Consider the following 19944-nt stretch of genomic DNA (forward strand, 5'->3'; position numbering starts at 1 on the left):
TTCTATTATAATTATTTTTCTACTTTTAAGAAAAATTTAAAATTTTTTAAATAGTTTTAAATTTTTTTAATTGAAACATTCTTTAGATAGGTATAGATAAAAAGTCAGGGAGAGGATAAGTAGGAATTAAAGATAGTTTAGGAGAGAATCTCTCTACTAAATTAGAGATGACTTAAGAGATAAATAGAAGTTAAAAGATAACTTAGGAGATAAATAAGAATTAAAGACAATTTAGGAGGAAGTGGGGGAAAGTATCGCCAATTGGCTAAACATTAGAAAAGCAAATCCCTTTTTCTTTATGTTTGTTAGAAATAAGTATATATGATTTTCTAATTGGTTTAATGGATAATTATGTAAAATTAAAAAAATAAAAAATTAAGAAGGGGATTTGAAGAAAGGAGAGGGCTGTTGACATGATAAGACCAATTTTAATATATATATATAGATTGTAAGAGCTAGCAATATACATAATGAGGTGCTTATAATCAATTTTTTTCGGGAATCTTCTATTAGGCTCAATTTAAAAAGAGTATAAATACAAATATATATTTGAGTATAAAAAATACAAATATATAATACAAAATAGAAGATTTTGCATTCTACATATTTATATTTATATCCCTTCCCAACTGAGCATATAAGGGCACAAACTGCTGGCAGGTGGATTTTAAGAATCTCTTAATATGACACAAAACTGTCCCAATTAATTATTGAAACATAGGGTCTGGCTCGATAGACCCAATTACACTGACATATATATTTTTTTGTACATAATAATTCGAAATTTAATTTTTGATAATATAACTTTAATAAAGATTACAGTAAAATAATAAATTATTTATAAATTAATAAATCAAGTATTTTTAACCAAAATTATCTTATATATTATTTAACAAAATTGTCCTTTTACACATAAAATATAATAAAAAACACAAAAATTTAGAAAACTTTTATATATCATTAACAAAATAATGAATTATGATCTGAATCAAAATTTTAAGCCTGATCTGAATCGATTAATAAAATCTAAAATTAACCCAATTATTAATGAGGGCAAAATTAAAGAACCAAAATCATGATTTATTTCGGATCGATCAATTGGACACAACCAACGCATAGACTTACGAGTCTTGTGAACAGCAAAGGCTGTAGACTTAAAACATCCAAAAATTTCCGCTGTGTAGAAAGTGTAATGCACAGTCGAGGCTGTCGGATTTAGAAAGCCTGTTTTTTGTTCCTTTCGTCCAATCATGTATCTAGAAAATAGAGGGGCGCCTAAATAACTAGCATAATTAATTGATAAAACTATTATTATAAATTTATAATAAGGCTGTTGCAGTAATCCCTAATATCACTACTTAAATTACTAAAATCATTCAACTTGAACAATCCCTACTTTCTGATTTGGTAGCAATCACACTTAATGTAACTATGGATTATCTCTGCTAATTTAAGTTTGTTTCTTAATTGAAGTTTACATCAAACAACGTTGTGAGGGCTGATCTAACGGATGGTTTAAGGCATGTGGAAACTGGAAGTCTCCGGTTTTTCTGGCAGAATAATGGCAGTCTTCCTGTGATTTTTAATAATTATCACCGGAGGCGGAAGGATTAAGGAAGAGTGCAATAAAATAAAAAGAAATTAAAGAAAACAATTAAAAGAAAGGAAATATTAAATGTGAATTTGGGAAGAATTTTAAGGGAAATTTTTTTATCGATACTTACTGTTAGAATTTGTAGGTTAAAAGTACATGTTAGAGAATTGATGTCAATTTAAGGGCGGGTATGAGTGTATTAGATTGTGATTTTTGGACGTTTTGAATGTTTATGGCGGTGCAGTGTGAATAAAAAATCGACAGAAGCACGGCTTCTTTTTTTTTTTAAACCTGCTCTGGTCTCTTTCATGTTGATTTCTAACATAAAGACCTGGCTTGCTTAGCGTCAGATTTCCCGGCCGGGGTCATCAGCTTCCGGCTTGCTCCCGTGGCTTTGCCGTTACACACTTGCATGCTTTTATACGATTTTTTTTTATAATTTCCTAGTACGTAGTACGAACACATAATTCCAGCAAGCGTCGACTGTAATAACCGCGGGAACTGGCCGAGAAGCTGTCACTGTCAACCAGATGCTGGATCTCAGTAGCTCTGGTAATATATCCCGGGGAAGGATTTCAGTGTTTTTTCTTCAAAGAACGAGAAGCGTCAGAAGTTGAATGTGTTTTTACTCGTCTGAAATGGTACATGATTTTTATCGCAACCGACTTTCACTACTATCGCTTTTTTATTTTTTTTTAAATCTATTTTCTCGGGTTTTTCGTCTTCATTTTTTCAGATTGCAACAATCGTCTTTCGTTTTTGTCTATTCTCTCGGTTTCTAAAGCCTTCGTATGCGTAGTTTTATCGGCGAATTTCCAGCTGGGTGGAATCTATTGTTTCCCCGTGTTTGGAGAGAGTTTCAGACATCCCATTCGTCTTGAGAGCTTGCTTGTCTCGAGAATTTTCTTTTGCAGAACTCGTGGATCCCATTTATACTTGTTGAAGTTTCATTGAGTGGGGATATTCGGCGAGAATTGATTATTTTCGGCAGTGACGACCACCGTAATTCTGAATGCTGGTGCTCAGTAGTTGATACCTTGACGCTATGTTTTTCTATTTCCTAAGAAATTTGGTCGTGGAATTGGACAAGGAAAGTTCTCTGATTCGGATAAGCTGCAATTGCCGCTTGAGCAGTCTAAATTCTCTAGGTGTTCAAAATTCTAGGTGTAATTCTTGGAAAAACTCCAGAAGAGAAGAGATTGGAGATAGAAGTGGTTCATATTATAATTTCGTTAGTTAAGCTTTGTTTATCCGAATGGAATGGCTCCTAAGTTTCTAAGTTAAAAAATTAGGGCTTCATAAAAGAACTGCAATTCGTTGCATTTGGCGGAAACAGATATCGAGAACTTTGGGATTCAGTATCTGGATCCAATAAGGATGTGCACGTTACTTGCAGAACAGAGATTGTCTCCGCTATTCCATCTTGTTTTTGTTTGGCCCGGTGTAGCTCCAAGAAAATCAGGGTTTCGTTTATCAAGAAAGTGTCCCGGGAGTTGATGTGGGGGAATGCATCAGGACTTTTTCTGGTAATAGAAGATTCAAGTAGTTGTTATAATGCGTAAACTAATGGTAATGGGTTTGGAGCTTTTCTTCTGGTTAAGGACTTAAGCAGTTTGTAGACAGTAGTGGTTTCTGAAGCGGAAAGTAATCCAGTTTTACTCAGATTCCTCATACTGGCAAAAGGAAGGAAAAGTGCTGGTAGTTGATTTTAATTGTGGTTTTAAGCAGCACTACGCCATGAAGGCGCCATCTAATGAGTTTGCCGCAACTTCTGGAGAAGGTATATTTATCTTTGTTCTTTCCTGTTATCCTTCATTCGTCTTATTAATTTTTTTTTGTTGTTTTATTCTTTTAGGCCATCCTTTTAATTGAGTATTTCCCCCTCTATTTCAGTTAAAGACAGACGGGATTTAATGGGTAATTCATATATTTAGAAAAGATGTATACAGTTTTTCATCTTTGCCATGCCCTTTTTTGCCGATCTGTTTAAATTTGTATGGTTTCTTACCAGTTCTACTTGCCATCTTACATGAGAAGTACGTTTTACTTTTAAATGTTTCTGAATTTGGAGTTTTCTAAGTTCTTGCTACTCTAAACCTTATGCACTTATTTTTCATATTTTATTATGAATTCATGGTGGAACATTTAAATCAATCCCATCAGGAGCATAGCGGCCACTATTGTTAGTTCCTTAGTTAATTTAAATGCTTAGTGTCAAGAAATAGAACTTTACACTCTAGTTGTTTTATTTTGAGTGCACAGCGTTTATTGCACTAAGAAAATACTGTGTAATTATAATCTTCTAGAATAACATATAGCTATTTAATTGTTGTTAGAAGTTAGGCTCTGTTGGATGATGACCTTTATGGTGTTCTGACCCATTTTAGAAACTAATGTGACTTTTAATCGAATTATCAACATGGAATTTAGCTACTTCACTTGCTTTGGAAGCATGTATGGAGAAAAAAAAGAATTCAACGTCATTCCACCTTCTATGTTAATGTTTAAATCTAATTGAAGTTGTACCTATAATACAGATTCTAAAGGCATGGAAATGCTCCTTTCCCTTGTCAGAAGGGAGAGACCGAAGATTCTAAACCTATAATGTTTTGTACATTCAAAGATTTTATTATGTATTCTTTTGTCTTTGGATTATCTTGACATCTTCTATTTGGTATTGAAATAGGTGAAAGAAAGAGTATAAATTCGGAGTTGTGGCATGCTTGTGCAGGACCACTGGTGTCTTTGCCTCCAGTTGGTAGTCTTGTGGTTTACTTCCCACAAGGCCACAGCGAGCAGGTACACTATTTTGTTCAGTAAAATCAACTATTGCAGAAATACATGTTTTGTACACGATTAAACAATTCTCTTGTCATTACAATCTCAGGTTGCAGCTTCGATGCAAAAAGAGACTGACAGCATTCCAAGCTATCCCAACCTTCCCTCAAAGTTGATTTGTGTGCTACACAATGTCACCTTACATGTATGAGAGCTTTAATGAAGCATATTTAGAAATTTCATTTCATGAGCATTTTGTGTTTGAAGGAAAATGACTGCACTCAAGATTTTAACATAGCCCATCCATGGAGAAACCTGAATTGGCAACACACCTCTTTGATCGACTATAGTCCAGAAATTTATGCTCACTGAACAATTCTAAGATTCCCATGCTTCATTTTATTTATGTCTTCAATCTGTTTCAAAGTTAGACAAGGTTGGTGATAAGTATGACTTTTGGGCTACAGCTCACCATGAGTGGGAAGTGCAGCATTCTAGGTTGATGCATAGTGGCCACACATGCAGCATAACATTAGAAATAAGTATACCAATTTCTAGAGTACTAAAATTGTAATTTTTTGAATCAGGCTGATCCTGAAACTGATGAGGTTTATGCGCAGATGGCTCTTCAACCTGTAAATAAAGTAGGTCAGAAGCACCAAGTGATATGCCTCCAATGTTCTCTGTTATGTATGTTAGTCCTGATTTTATTTTCTATATTTTATTATTTTAAAGAGACTTACTCATCATGTCTATAGTATGACAAGGAAGCATTATTGGCATCGGACATGGGGCTCAAGCAAAGCAAGCAACCCACTGAGTTCTTTTGCAAAACACTTACAGCTAGTGATACGAGCACTCATGGTGGATTTTCTGTACCTCGCCGGGCAGCAGAGAAGATCTTCCCACCTCTAGTGTGTACAGTTCTTGAAATCTATTTTAATAATCTTAAAGTTTAAGCATGACAATATACATTTAATACCTATAGATTCAAGTGCTTACCTAGAATATGTTTGCTAGGATTTTTCAATGCAACCCCCAGCCCAGGAACTAGTAGCGAGAGATTTGCATGATGTTGCATGGACATTCAGACATATCTATCGTGGTATATGCCTTTCTTGAGTTTCATAGAAAATAAATCATTTTCCCTTCATTTTGTTGATTCTTCCTAGATGTCCTATGGTACCAGACTGGAGTACTTTGTTTCTCCATGATGGCAATGTTTTTCTTGGCTGAGGCATCTTTGATGAAATCAGTTTTTTTTCCTAATCTTAGTTTATACTGCTTGCTCTAGTCATTAGCTGAACTGCTGACTTTTCTTTTATGAAGACAATAATTCCTAGACTCTTTGTTTCTTTCCTGATTTCTTTTATCAAAACCTAAAGAGGGTGACTGCTTAAGTAGATGTGATGGCATTTTTAATTATTTTATCTGTCCAGTTGGTTGAAGAATTCAGAATGCGGACTATTGTATAAGAGACTGGATTGAGATGTGTGGAGGATTTGCTGTCTGGCAGGCATGGAAAAACTGAAATGTGAAAAATAATGAATAGAAAGTTTTAAGTCATCAATTTGATTGACATGATTGACGATTTGATATTTTTTTTTCCATTTTCTGATTTTCCTTGGCCTCCAGTTCCTTTATTGAAAAAAATAAATAAATACTGATAATTGTCATATCCACTGTCTATAAATATTGCTAATTTATGTGTATCCAGTATACCCCTCCCAAGAGCCCAGATTGCTGGGTCCAACATTGGATAATGACCTTTAATGTTTATAATTAAAGCAACAAAGTTTCTGCTTATCTACTGTAGCAAAATCATGCTGTAGGGGCACAACAGCAATCATCATTCCATTAGGAACTGCATGTTCCAGGAAAACCATTATCTTACCGGCGATGTTATTTGAGTTGGGAATAGCTGAGGGAAAATAGTAATAACTACTTTTCTCTGTCGTAGGTCAACCAAAAAGACACTTGCTGACTACAGGTTGGAGTGTGTTTGTTAGCACAAAAAGACTCTTTGCTGGTGATTCTATTCTTTTTATAAGGTAAATAAAAGAGAACTGAAGGGTATGATCCTTAGACATTTATTTTTGTTGTTATCCAACTCTTTTAAGAAAATTTTCTTGTAGAGATGAAAAGTTACAGCTTCTCCTGGGTACAAGGCATGCAAGCAGACAGCAACCAGCCCTTTCGTCATCAGTCATATCTAGTGATAGCATGCATATTGGAATTCTTGCTGCTGCCGCCCATGCTGCTGCAAATAACAGTCCATTTACAATATTTTATAACCCAAGGTACCAATGGATGATTATTTACTGTTGTATTGTTATGTAATAAAGTTGGGCTATAGAAATCCAGTTCACATGGTTTAATGCATTCCATTTGCTTCAATAGGGCCAGTCCTTCAGAGTTTGTAATTCCGTTATCAAAATATAATAAAGCAATGTACACCCAAGTTTCTCTTGGGATGAGATTTAGGATGATGTTTGAGACTGAGGAATCAGGGGTACGCAGATACATGGGGACAATAACAGGTACCAGTGATTTGGATCCTGTGAGATGGAAAAATTCACAATGGCGCAACCTTCAGGTTTGGTCTTATCTTAGACTGATATTTATGAAATATGTAAATCCAGACTTTCAATTCCTTTCTTTGTCAGTTATATTCTGGATGTAATTTATTGTACTCCATTTGTTGAAGTTGAGGACTTCTAGATTCTATCCACTCTTGACCATGTTATTCTGGATCTGTGTTGATGGCTAATTGTCATGCTTAAATAGTTTTATTTAAACCTGTGCAAGTTCCCCAATTATACTAGTTCTCATTTTATCTCATCCAGTTATTATCATTTTCTTGTATTCAACAGGTTGGATGGGATGAATCAACAGTTGGTGAACGTCCAAGCCGAGTTTCAATTTGGGATATTGAGCCTGTTGCAACTCCATTCTACATTTGCCCACCTCCATTTTTCAGGCCAAAATTCCCTAGACAATCAGGGATGCCAGGTACTCCATGTTAGTAACATGCAGAGAATTATGTTAGTCTATCAATTAGATGTGTCTATATAGCTGAAAACTACCTTTCATGCATAGGTTCAGGTTAACAACTAATATGCATGTTCTGCTGATAAAAAAAAAAAAAACAAAGCAAACTGGCAAGTACGGAAAGACAAGCTGGAAATTCAAGGCCCACTAACCATCTGACTTTTTCTACCCCTTTGCTAGAGCACTGTCTTCTTATATATGTCCATGTCCCCCCCTCCCCCCTTTTTTCTTTTCTTCACATAATCTCAAGAATAGGCCCATCCAATGGCTATTAATTGAAAAATTATAGCAAAAGAAGCTAATGACTTTTTTGTGGGGCAACGGAAGTGCTACATTTTAAATTCAAATTTTCCTGGCTCTGTGGTACCTTAAAAGTGGTCCATGTAAGGATATATGTGTTTTTTGCAGATAGTGAATCTGACGTAGAGAATGTTTTCAAGAGGGCAATGCCTTGGCTTGCAGATGATTTTGGCATGAAGGATACTCAGAGCCCAATCTTTCCTGGCTTGAGTCTGATCCAGTGGATGAATATGCAGCAGAATCCTCAGTTTTCAGTTGCTCAGTCAGGATTCTTCCCATCCATGGTTTCCTCTTCTGCACTCCATAATAATCTTAGCACCGATAACCCCTCTAAAATGCTAAACTTTCAAGCCCACAGCTTGTCTGCACCAAATTTCCAGTTCAATATTCCAAAACTAAATCAATATAACTCACAAGTTCATCAGTTACAGCCACAACCCCTGTCATGGCCTCAACAGCAGCAGCAGACTCTTATTGGTCCACAGCAGCAGCAACACCCTCAGCCACAGCAGCCAAACAACCAACAACAGCAACAACTGCAGCAGCAGAAGCAACAACATGATCAACAACAGCAACAACAGCTTCTTCGAGCAGCTATTACTAGTCCCAGTATAGTTGCCCCAAACCAGATTCCACATCAAACCCTGCAGCCACCAATTCTTTCCTCTCAAGTTCAACAACGTGCATCACCCACACCCAACAACCAATCACAACCGAACATCCAAGCCACTAACCAGGGTTCCCTTCAACCAGCATCTTTACCGCAAGAGTTGCAGATCCAACAGCAAGTTGAACAGCAACAGAACCTCTTGCAGAGGCAGACGCAGCAGCAACCACAGCTGCAACAATCATCATTATCTCAGCGGCAGCTTCAGCTACAATTGCTGCAAAAATTACAACAGCAGCAACAGTTACTTTCCCATGTTAGCCCACTATTACAGCCTCAGCTGCAACAGCAACATCAAGCCCATCAACAAAACCAGCAATTCCAACAACAGCAGTCATTGCCATTGCAACAGCAGCAACTAAGTAACACCACTGACTTGTGTCGACATCCCCCAGATCAACCAAAACAGTTCCCATCAAATCTAGGCCAGCATAAACAACCTATCACAATCAGAGGTCATTCTGGTCTTACTGATGGGGATGCACTCTCTTGTTTGGCATCACCATCTACTAATAACTGTCATGTTTCTTCATCAAGCTTCTTGAACAGAACACATCAAGTCACAGATGTTATGGGAGAGGGCATGATGGTTCATTCTACAGCTAATCCTCTTCAGGAGCTTCAGAGCAAGTCTGATATCCAAGTCAAACATGAACTGGCAAATCTGAAAGAACCAGAGCAGCTTGCACATAAAGGTATCACTACAGATCAGTTGGATGCATCCTCATCTGCAACTTCATATTGTTTGGATGGCAGCAGTAGCCTCCTGCAAAATTTCTTGCTACCCAACTTCTGTTTGGAAGGGGAGTCTCAAGCAGACCCTCCAAACAATCTTCTCTTTGGAGTTAACATTGATGGTTTGACACCAGACACTTTGCTATCAAGGGGGTTTGGCTCTGGGAAGGATCTTCAAAACTTGATATCTAGCTATGGTGGCACTCAAAGAGATATTGACACGGAGTTATCTACTGCTGCAATTAGTTCTCAGTCATTTGGGGTGCCAGACATGTCATTCAAGCCTAGCTGTTCCAATGATGCTGCTGTCAATGAGACTGGAGCTTTTAATAGGGGATTGTGGACTAGCCAGACATCTCAGCGATTGCGAACATTCGCAAAGGTTTTTTGTTTCATTTTCGCTCTTTACTCTCTTTTTGCCCATTAGACTCTGTTTGTTTACAGTGCAAATATATTTGCACTAGTACAAATGCATAGGAATACAAACAGCAAGAATGCAAATTTTATTTCATTTTTACCTTGGTTTTACTTTACATTACTTCAGGATATATATATTGTTTTTTCATTTTCAATGCAAAACCTGAAACAAAGGTAAATCAGAAAGTGCTCTCAACTCATTTGCACCCACATACTTTTGTGCCACTGTAAATAAAATTGCAATATAAACAAACTAAGCCTTAGTGTCAAACTTAGATACCACATGCCAGGGACACTGACCTGGAAAAACTAAATCCATAAATGATTAATTTACCAGTATTAGAATCTAAACTATACTAATCTTAGGTCTGGATGAAGACCTGGCTTCCATCCTCCCTGAACTGCATGGTTTACATTTCTGAACATTTGAGTTCTGCAATTCTTCTAAAAGTGGAAGCAATAAACTGATTCCTGATTCATCATCAGCCATGCCTTATCCCAATTGTAAGGGGCAGACTACATGAATCTTGTTTCGCTAACCCATTCTATTTAAAGTCATATCCACTGTTAAATTATTAGTGCTTACATAATTTCTTACTTCTTTTACCCATGTCCTTTTTTGGTCTACCCCTAGTTCTTCTAGCCCCTTCCACTTGTAACAATCACTTCTTCTAATTGTTGTTGTTGGTGGTCTTCTATTCACGTGACCAAACCATCTTAGTCTACTCTCTCTCATTTTATCACCTATTGGAGCAATTCCTAGGTTTCTACAGATGATTTCATTATTGATCCTATCCTTTCTAGTTTTTCCACTCATCCGTCTTAGATTTCGTATTTCTACCACACTCATTTTTTGAACATGTTGTTTCTTGACTGCCCAACACTCTGCACAATAGAACATGGTGTAGAGAACATTGATGTGGGCTCCACAGCTGTGGTCCCACTCTGTCCGTAGGGTAGAATGTATCTAGTCACAGCTGTGGTCAATTTGTTATTCTGTTATTCCTAGTTGTTATTTAATTTTTCAGTTTTATGTTGTTGTGTGTTAGCAGTTATGATGTAAACACCAAGGGCAGATATGTCCTTTCATGTAACTAGCATAACATATAAATATTAAATTAAAGTGGCAGCGGCAGATTATTGAGATTCTGTTATTCTCCTCAAAACCTGTGTTCTACTGCTCTTTCACCACTTTTTCTTCTACTTCATTTTCTCTTCTCGTCGAACCTAAAGTTTCTTAGTGATCAAGACTGATAGCAGTCTTGAACACCTACATGGTATCAGAGCCAAGTTAGGGTTTCTCATGTGAGCCTAATACCAGCCGACCACATGAGAATCTCCTAGGACTGGAAGCTGAAAAGGAGTTCGCAGACTGATTCTTGGAGATCGCCAGAAGTGCTAGCAGCTATTGGAGACTTGCTAGGGTTGTAGAGTGTTGGTGGTCAGGAAGGATCAAGAAGCTAGGGTTCGGGTAAACCCTAAAAGGCAGTGAACCATTTTTCCTTGTAAGTTTACTTTCTAAGAGAAGTTCTATCAGAGAAGATAGGTTTGACCTATCTGGAGGGGAAGGCCGAACCATTCTAGGGTTTTCTCTCTTCGATTCACTAGGGCTTTACAGCAAACCCTAGGCCGAACTGTCTCAACTGTGTTTCTCTCTACTCTAGGGTTTGAAAGTAGTCTTGCAGCAAGCCCTAGGGTTTGACTGAATCTTGTGATCTACCTAGAGTTGCCCTTAAGTTTACGGGTAGGTTTGATAATATTCTAGGGTTTCTTATTAACCCTACTATACAATACTGTTTGGATTGTGCAACTGAATTGTTCACTTTAAGGACTGATTAAAACCCTAACTTTTCCAAGCATATCAGTTTTTTTTTTTAAGTTGTTTTCAGAGTCCTAAGGGGTTAGAGCTCTACGGATAGCTACTGTTGTGTTGGCTAGTTGGTTTCAGATCGAATTATCCCAGTTTTGTGCACATACACTGTGAATACAGATCAGACCCATACTGTTTTTGATTGTGATTGGTAGTTCAAGTGCTGTTTTTGAGACTTGGCAGAAATGGAGTTTAAAAATCAAGCAGAAGGCAGCCTTGGGAACATCAATTATGGTAGTGTTTTTGAGATGGGTGGTCAGATTACGATCGTAAAGTTTAATAGATCAAACTATTTGGAATGGGCCCAATCAGCCATAATGGCTATTGGTGGAAGAGGGAAATTAGGGTACCTCTTGGGAGATATGAAAGAACCTCCCAAGGGAGACCCGACATATACCAAGTGGATTCAAGAAAACTACTTGGTTATGACATGGCAGTGTAATTCTATGCAGCCTCATATTAGCCGGAATTATTTGTGGGCAAAGACAACTAAGGAGATATGGGATGTTATGGAAGAAATTTATTCCCAACCCTTTAATGTTGCTAGAGCATATGAATTGAAATGTGAAGTGAAAAATCTTAAACAAGGAGAGACCGGTTTCATTATATTTCTCTACCGTGCAATCCCTGTGGCGTGAGATTGATCACTTAGAGACTCTTGAGTGGGAGAGTCCCAGAGATGCATAGATATATAGAAAGCAGTTTGAGACAAACCGGGTATTTGAGTTTCTGGCAGGCCTAAATTCAGAGTATGATATTGTCCGGCAACAGATTTTGACTGGAGACAGTGTGACTCTCTCTCAGGCATACTCATTTGTACACAGTGAAGAGACAAGAAGGAAGGTTATGATGCAACCTCAGCCCCCCACACCAGCCTTTGTAGCGGTCACACCCAAATCAGGGGGTGATTCAGAGAAGGACAGGAGGAAGGAAGACGAGAAGGATGTGGTATGTGAACATTGTAAGAAGCCCAAACATACAAAAGAAACATGTTGGAAACTGCACCCTCACTTGGTTCCTGCGAAGTTGAGAAACAAGAAGGGCACTGCTCATGTAGCCGTGAACACTGATTCAGCATCCTCATCTGGCACAAAAGGAACATTTTGAGACCTTAGCTGCAGTTCGGGCTGCCCTAATACAACTAGAAAAGGAAGTTGGAAATTCAGCTCAACCACCACAGTCTTCATCAGCCCCTGCTACATCGGCCTTTGCACATTTAGGTACTCGAGCTTCAGCCTATCATGCCTCAGCTCAAGGTACTACTTAACCTTGTTGGGTAATCGACTCAGGTGCATCTGATCACATGACTAGCTTGTCTCCATTGTTTACTACTTACCATTTGTCTTCTGGTAGGAATAAAGTATCTATTGCTGATGGCTCCCTGGTTCCTATTTCTGGGAAGGGTGACATCAAGTTATCAGATACTATCTCCCTGTCATCTGTCTTGCATGTTCCTAAGCTTGATACTAACATTCTTTCAGTCAGTAGTATTACCAAGCATATGAACTGTTTAGTAACCTTCTTCCCTGACCGATGTGTTTTTCAGGACTTGGAGATGAAGAAAGTGATTGGGACTGGCCGTGAGACGAATGGGATCTATCTGTTCGGGGAGCGGTTCCGTCAGGGAGAGTCAGTTGAGAAGATGTATTTTGTTTCTCAGAGTGTGAGTCCGGTTATGCCAAAGCATAACCGATTAGGTCATTTGTCTTTTCGGTCTTTACAGAGTCTGTTTCCTGCTTTATTTGAGTCTATTGAGTTGTCTTAGTTACAGTGTGAAAGTTGTGAGTTTGCTAAGCATTGTAGAAAGCCTTATTCATTGAGTAATAAAAGGAGTGATAATTCTTTTGATATTGTGCATACTGACATTTGGGGGCCTTATCATATCCCTTCCATGGGTGGGTACAGGTATTTCTTGTTATTTGTTGATGACCATACCCGTTTCTCTTGGGTTTATCTCATGCGTTCACGAGATGAGGTACCTTTCCTGACCCAAAATTTTCACAAATGATCCTAACCCAGTTTGATGCCAAGATCAAAGTTCTCAGATCTGATAACGCAAATGAATACTTTGCTAAATCATTGGCATCTTATCTTCTTCATCATGGGGTTATCCATTAGAGCTCTTGCCCTTATACACCTCAACAGAATGGAGTTTCCGAAAGGAAGAATAGGCACATTTTGGAAGTGGCTAGAAGTCTCATGTTTATTTCCAATGTTCCTATTCGCTTATGGGGTGATGCTATCCTCATGGCTGTATACCTTATTAATCGGGTTCCTTCCAGGGTCCTTGATATGCGATCTCCTTTTTCCCTTCTACACCCATGTGAGGACTTGTTTTCCATTCCCCTTAAGACATTCGGTTCTACTTGCTTTGTTCAACTTCTTGGTCCCCATCACTCCCAAGTTCGAACCCAAAGCCTCCAAATGCATCTTCCTTGGTTATGCACACACTTAAAAGGGTTATTGCTGCTATGATCCTATCTCAGGGAGGAAGTTTGTCTCCATGGATGCCACTTTCTTTGAGGGGACCCCCTATTATCCTCGGGTTTCCCCTCAGGGAGAGAGCAGTGAGAGTGGGGGTTTGAGTCCTTGTCTTCAGGGGGAGAGTAGTGAGAGTGGGGCAGTTCCTTTACCTATTCCATTGGGTGATGAGAGCTGCAATCAGGAGTTGAGGTAGAGCTGCAATGGTGAGGGTGGTCAGAGGGATTAGGAGTTGAGGGTCTATCGCAGGCGGTGCAGGCAGGTTGATCCTGATCATCAGCAGTCCATGCCAGCTCCAATCTCATCTACAGCTCCAGGTCCAAGTACTACAGTCCCAGGGCCCACGGAGACTTCCCCTATCGTTGCCATTTCACCTCCTACAGATGATCTTGACCTTTCGATTGCAGTCCGTAAAGGGAAACGACATTGTACCACGTCTACAACCCACTGTATTTCCCATTTTTTATCCTATGATCGCCTATCTCCTACCTATAGGTCCTACCTTAGTTCCATTTCCAATGTCCCTATTCCAAGCACAGTGCAAGAAGCCCTACCTGTTCCGGAATGGAAAGATGCAATGCAGGTTGAGATGGATGCCCTGTTGAAAAACAACACCTGGGAGGTAGTTGATCTGCCCAAAGGAAAGAAACCAGTTGGATGAAGATGGGTATTTACGGTGAAGCATAATGCAAATGGATCTATTGAGAGGTATAAGGCTCGGTTAGTTGCAAGAGGGTTTACACAGACTTATGGCATAGATTACTTGGAGACCTTTGCACCGGTAGCCAAGATGACCACTATTCGAGTCCTATTGTCCCTTGCAGCGAGTCACACTTGGCCTTTATACCAAATGGACGTGAAAAATGCCTTTCTGAATGGAGATTTGCAGGAAGAAGTTTACATGCATTTGCCTCCTGGATTCTATGATGCAGAAATAGGTAAGAAGGTCTGCCGGCTCAACAAGGCTTTGTATGGTTTGAAACAGTCACCTAGGGCTTGGTTCGATAGATTCAGACTAGCCCTTGTGAAGTTTGGTTATGTACAGGCCCAGTCAGATCATACCCTATTCATCAAGAGGGTGGAGTCCTCCTTGACACTACTGGCAGTATATGTTGATGACATTGTGGTCACAGGGAATGATAGCCATGAGATTGAGTCCCTTAAATAACTTATTCATCAAGAATTTGAGGTGAAGGACCTTGGTGTACTTTGGTATTTTTTGGGTATTGAGGTTGCTAGGTCCAAACAGGGGATCTTTATCTCTCAGAGGAAATATGTCCTAGACCTGTTGGCAGAAACTGGAAAGTTCGGTGTCAAGTTTGCGGATACACCAATTGAACAGAACCACATGATTAGTGCCGAGAGTGGGGAGCTTCTTGAAGACAAAGTTATGTTCCAGCAATTGGTAGGAAAGCTCCTATATCTCTGCCTCACTCGGCCGGATATTACTTATGTTGTTAGTGTTGTCAGTCAGTACATGCATTCCCCTAGAACCACACATCTTCTTGCGGCAGAAAGAATCTTAGCCTACTTGAAGAGATGCCCAGGTAGGGGTATACTATTTAAGAACAACAATCACATGAAGGTGGAGGTCTATACGAATGCTGATTGGGCTGGGAGTGTTGATGACAGGTCTACCTCAGGATACTGTGCCCTTGTGGGAGGAAACCTTGTCTCCTGGAGAAGTAAGAAACAAAGTGTTGTCTCCCGGTCAAGTGCTGAAGCAGAATACAGGTCCATGGCCAATGGAGTGGCTGAAATCCTATGGCTAAGATCTCTACTTGAGGAGTTGGGTATTGAGTATGAGAAGCCCCTGATGCTGTATTGTGATAATCAAGTTGCCATTAATATAGCACATAATCCAGTACAGCATGACAGAACCAAACACATTGAAGTTGACCGCCACTTTGTACGAGAGAGGGCCTCATCTCAAGAAGTATGCCTCCCTTACATCACATCCAGTTTGCAACTAGCAGACATCCTCACTAAAGCTGTATTAAGAAAGAAGCTAGAAGCAGATCTATCCAAGTTGGGAATGATGAACATATACTCCCAACTTGAGGGGGAGTGTAGAGAACATTGATGTGGGCCCCATAGCTGTGGTCCCACTCTGTCCGTAGGGTAGAATGTATCTAGTCACAGCTGTGGTCAATTTGTTATTCTGTTATTCCTAGTTGTTATTTAATTTTTCAGTTTTATGTTATGTGTTAGCAGTTATGATGTAAACACCAAGGGCAGATATGTCCTTTCGTGTAACTAGCATAACATATAAATATTAAATTAAAGTGGCGGCGGCAGATTATTGAGATTTTGTTCTTTTCCTCAAAACCTGTGTTCTACTGCTCTCTCACCACTTTTTCTTCTACTTCTTCACTTTCTCTTCTCATCGAACCTAAAGTTTCTTAGTGATCAAGACTGATAGCAGTCTTGAACACCTACACATGGCTCGCCTTACAATTGTTTTATAATATTTTCCTTTTAATCTACTATCACATATAAGTATAGAAGCACCCCTCCATTTTTATAGTTGGCCTTACGATCTTTTTATAGTATTTTCCTTTTCTTCTAAGTGGTATTCTCCTATCACACAACAGTCTAGATGCACCCCTCCGTTTTGCCCAACATGCTCTAATTCGTTGGGTGGCATCCTCCTCCTCAATCTCTCCCTTGTTATGAATTATTGAACCAAGGTACCGGAAATGGTCATATCAAGTTATTTCTTGGTCTCCAATCCTAAGTGTATCTTGATTTACACTCCTATTATTACTAAATTTACATGTCGTATACTTTGTTTTAGTCCTTTAAAAAAAACTCTTGTTTCTAGGGCATTTGCCCATAGGCTTAATTTTGCATTTAACCATTCAGTAGTTTCATCAATTAAACTAATGTCATCTGCAAACAACATGCACCAAGGAACCTCTTCTTTAATATGTTTAGTCAATTCATCTATGATCAGTGCAAATAGATAAGGGCTAAGTGTTGAACCTTAGTGAGGACCCAACGTAATTGTAAAATTTGAAGTCTCTCCCACTAGTGTTCTAACATTGGGTGTTGTCCCCTCAGACATATCCTTAATTAGGTTTTTGTACCTATTTTAAGCCCTTTTTTTTTCAAGACCCAACATATTACCTCTCTAGGAACTCTATCATAAACACCATATTAAGTCTTTCTTTTTTTCTAAGAACTTTTCTATTAATCGTCTTAAAAGAAATATAGCTTCCATGGTTGATCTCCCCGACATAAAGCCAAGTTGGTTCTTTGATACACTTGTTTCAAGTCGTAATCTTTGTTCAATTATTCTCTCCCAAAGTTTCATAGTGTGGCTTATGAGTTTAATCCCTCAATAACTATTACAACTTTGCATATCATCTTTGTTCTTAAATATAGGCACCATTACTACAATTTCTCTAATCATCAGACATCTTCTTTTCTTTTATTATCTTATTTAATAGCTTATTTAGCCATTATAAGCCTACCTCTCCCATACCTTTCCACACTTCTATTGGAATCCCATCAAGTCCTAATGCCTTTCCCTTCTTCATTTTATTTAGTGTCTCTCTTACTTCTAGGTCTAACTCTACAAAGGTACATATTATTTTTAACACTTTTAGTATTGCTAGCTTCTCCTCCATTAGCACTCTCTCCCTTTTGTTCATTTAATAATTTTTCATAATAGTTTTCTCATCTTTGTTTGATTTCGTCATCTTTTACCAAGACTCTTTGATCTTCATATTTAATGCACTTAACATGGTTTAAATCTCTGCATTTCTTTCTTTTAGTTTTGCTAGTTTATATATATTCTTTTTTCCCCCTCATTAGTGCTTAATTTATGGTAAACCTTGTCATAAGCCCTGCATTTAGCTTCATTCACTTTCTTTTAAACTTCCTTTCTTATGGTTTTATATTGTTTCAAATTTTCTGCATTTTTAGCATCTTGCCATGGTTTAAAGCTCCGCCTTTCCTTTCTCCTGATTAGATGATTAAAATCATCAAATCAGTGTTATATTTGGCTCATGGAAATCTCATAGGCAATCAAGTAGAGTACTAGAGTATAGATGACTCTAAATGCTCAGATTTAGGATTAGAGCATTTGGCCAAAGACTTGGACATAAGCCCTACTGGACCCAGTGGGAAGATAGGATCCCATAGACCAAACATAAATTATGATGAAAGGAAGAGGCAAAAAAAGAACATGGTGACAACAGTGATCAATGAACATGGTGACAACCAAAACGGAACTGGTGACTTGACTGCTTCTCGGCTCGATTTGGTCCGATTTTTAAAATAGTGACTAAAATACTCATTTTTGAATTTAGTCCGTAAATTGAACTACTACTTTTCGCCTCATTCCCTCTATTTAAATCTAACATGTTTTTTTGATAAATGAACAAAAGAAAAGGATACAACAAAATGATAAAACACTACAAAAAGAAAAGTTTAGCGAAGTAGGTAGGCATGTCAATGATACTTGAAACTTCACAATTCAATCCGATTATCACATATTTGGATGAGGTGTTTATGTAGTTAGATTTGAATTTTGCAATCTGCATCTGATTAATAATAAAAACAAAAAATAAAAATACATAAAGTTTATAAAAAAATTTGGATATATTATTACTATAATTATCATCATCTAGATTAGCATAAATTTAGGTATCTTTCCCTTGATTTGCTTGTTTCTAGTATTGACTACCTACTTATTTTTTGAATACTGAAGGTCCAAAAGCGTGGCTCTGTGGGAAGATCCATTGATGTTACACGATACAGTGGGTATAATGAGCTCAGGCGTGACCTGGCACACATGTTTGGGATTGAAGGGCAGTTGGAAGATCCACACAGAACTGAGTGGAAATTGGTCTATGTGGATCATGAAAATGACATTCTTCTTGTTGGAGATGATCCGTGGGAGTAAGTCAGAGACCATAATAACTAAATACCCTAATAATTACATCACTTCCCATCTGTAGCTGTGTACTTCATTTTCACCCCTTAATTTTTCAAATTGCAGGGAATTTGTAAGTTGTGTTCAGAGCATAAAGATACTGTCATCTACTGAGGTCCAGCAGATCAGTCTGGATGGTGATCTGGGCAACATGCGAGATCAGGCTTGTAGCGGGTCTGATAGCGGGAATGCATGGAAGTGACAATTTGATGACAATTCTTCTACGTCTTTTGATCAGTAAGGATGGTCAGGGTGTAAAAAGGAATGGCGGACCTTCTGGCCTTGTCAATTTACATTGGTGAGGATAGTCGCATTCAAAACTGGAAGGCTGAATTGCATTGCTTATACGCTTGGTTGGAAACCGTCTATAAAAGGTTGGATTAGCTATAATATTAGTACAAGGAATCGTTCTGACGCCACATACAGGGATGTGGATAGCATACTATATATTGTTTTTTTTGTCTCCTCTTTCTGTGCATCTTCATGTGAGAGAGAGAGAGAACCTTGCTTTCTTCAATTCTAACATCTGTTTGTCACATACATTTAAATACAACAGGGAACTATGGAGATAGAACGTGGTTCCTGGCTTTCAAATGTATTCAGATATACATGGCAATTTCTTCTTTTCTGTAAAAAATTGGATAATGCATGTTACCCAGAAAGTTTTAACTGTAAGTACAATTTTTTTTTGGGCTGGGATAACGTACGTGTTATCTTGAAATAAGAAAGCCAGAAAATTAGCATACCTTCTCTCATTCTTGAAGGATATGTGCAGATTATTAATTGTTGGTATTTCTCAAGATACATCTCCCCGGGTGGCTCAACAATGACTCCGGTCCAGGTGATGGGACAGCTCATGTTGTTAATGTTACAGACTTAGTTAAGCTTGTTCAATCTCTGTACCTTCTCCCCGATTTTATTGTCTGTACTGTTCGATGATTTGAAGGCTTGAAGCAACGAAATTGCTTGAGGCTGAGGCCTGAGGGCTTTATAGAAAAAGAAAATGAAAGTATTATCGATATGCAAAAAAATGACGTTTTAATGAAGATGCTAGTATTTCAATTTTTTTTTTAATATTTATGCATTTCCGCATTCCTGTCATCACTCAT

At 38.2% G+C, this 19944-nt stretch overlaps 1 protein-coding gene across 3 annotated transcripts; it reads left to right on the top strand.

Annotated features, from left to right (window-relative positions):
- The first annotated feature begins 1802 nt into the window (after positions 1 to 1802).
- On the top strand, positions 1803 to 19909 carry LOC148842106 (auxin response factor 19-like). Of its 3 annotated transcripts, XR_016103824.1 has the most exons (15): positions 1803 to 3374; positions 4281 to 4393; positions 4482 to 4577; positions 4960 to 5016; positions 5131 to 5286; positions 5393 to 5477; positions 6333 to 6423; positions 6508 to 6672; positions 6773 to 6968; positions 7246 to 7384; positions 7832 to 9507; positions 18611 to 18801; positions 18902 to 19209; positions 19392 to 19506; positions 19611 to 19909. XR_016103824.1 is itself a non-coding variant. In XM_088959930.1 (14 exons), the coding sequence occupies exons 2-14, from the start codon at positions 3332 to 3334 to the stop codon at positions 19035 to 19037; spliced, it is 3144 nt and encodes a 1047-aa protein (XP_088816056.1). In that variant the 5' UTR covers positions 2105 to 2235; positions 2394 to 3331; the 3' UTR covers positions 19038 to 19598. The 3 variants fall into 3 exon arrangements, 2 of the variants coding, with proteins under 2 accessions (XP_088816054.1, XP_088816056.1); XM_088959930.1 differs by lacking the exon at positions 19611 to 19909 and having other exon boundaries at positions 2105 to 2235; positions 2394 to 3374; positions 18902 to 19598; XM_088959928.1 differs by lacking the exon at positions 19611 to 19909 and having other exon boundaries at positions 18902 to 19598.
- The last annotated feature ends 35 nt before the right edge of the window (positions 19910 to 19944 follow it).

This window comes from Nelumbo lutea, chromosome 8 (assembly GCF_056320005.1).
Source record: "Nelumbo lutea isolate HS-2025 chromosome 8, American lotus-T2T, whole genome shotgun sequence".
Lineage (NCBI taxonomy): Eukaryota > Viridiplantae > Streptophyta > Magnoliopsida > Proteales > Nelumbonaceae > Nelumbo > Nelumbo lutea.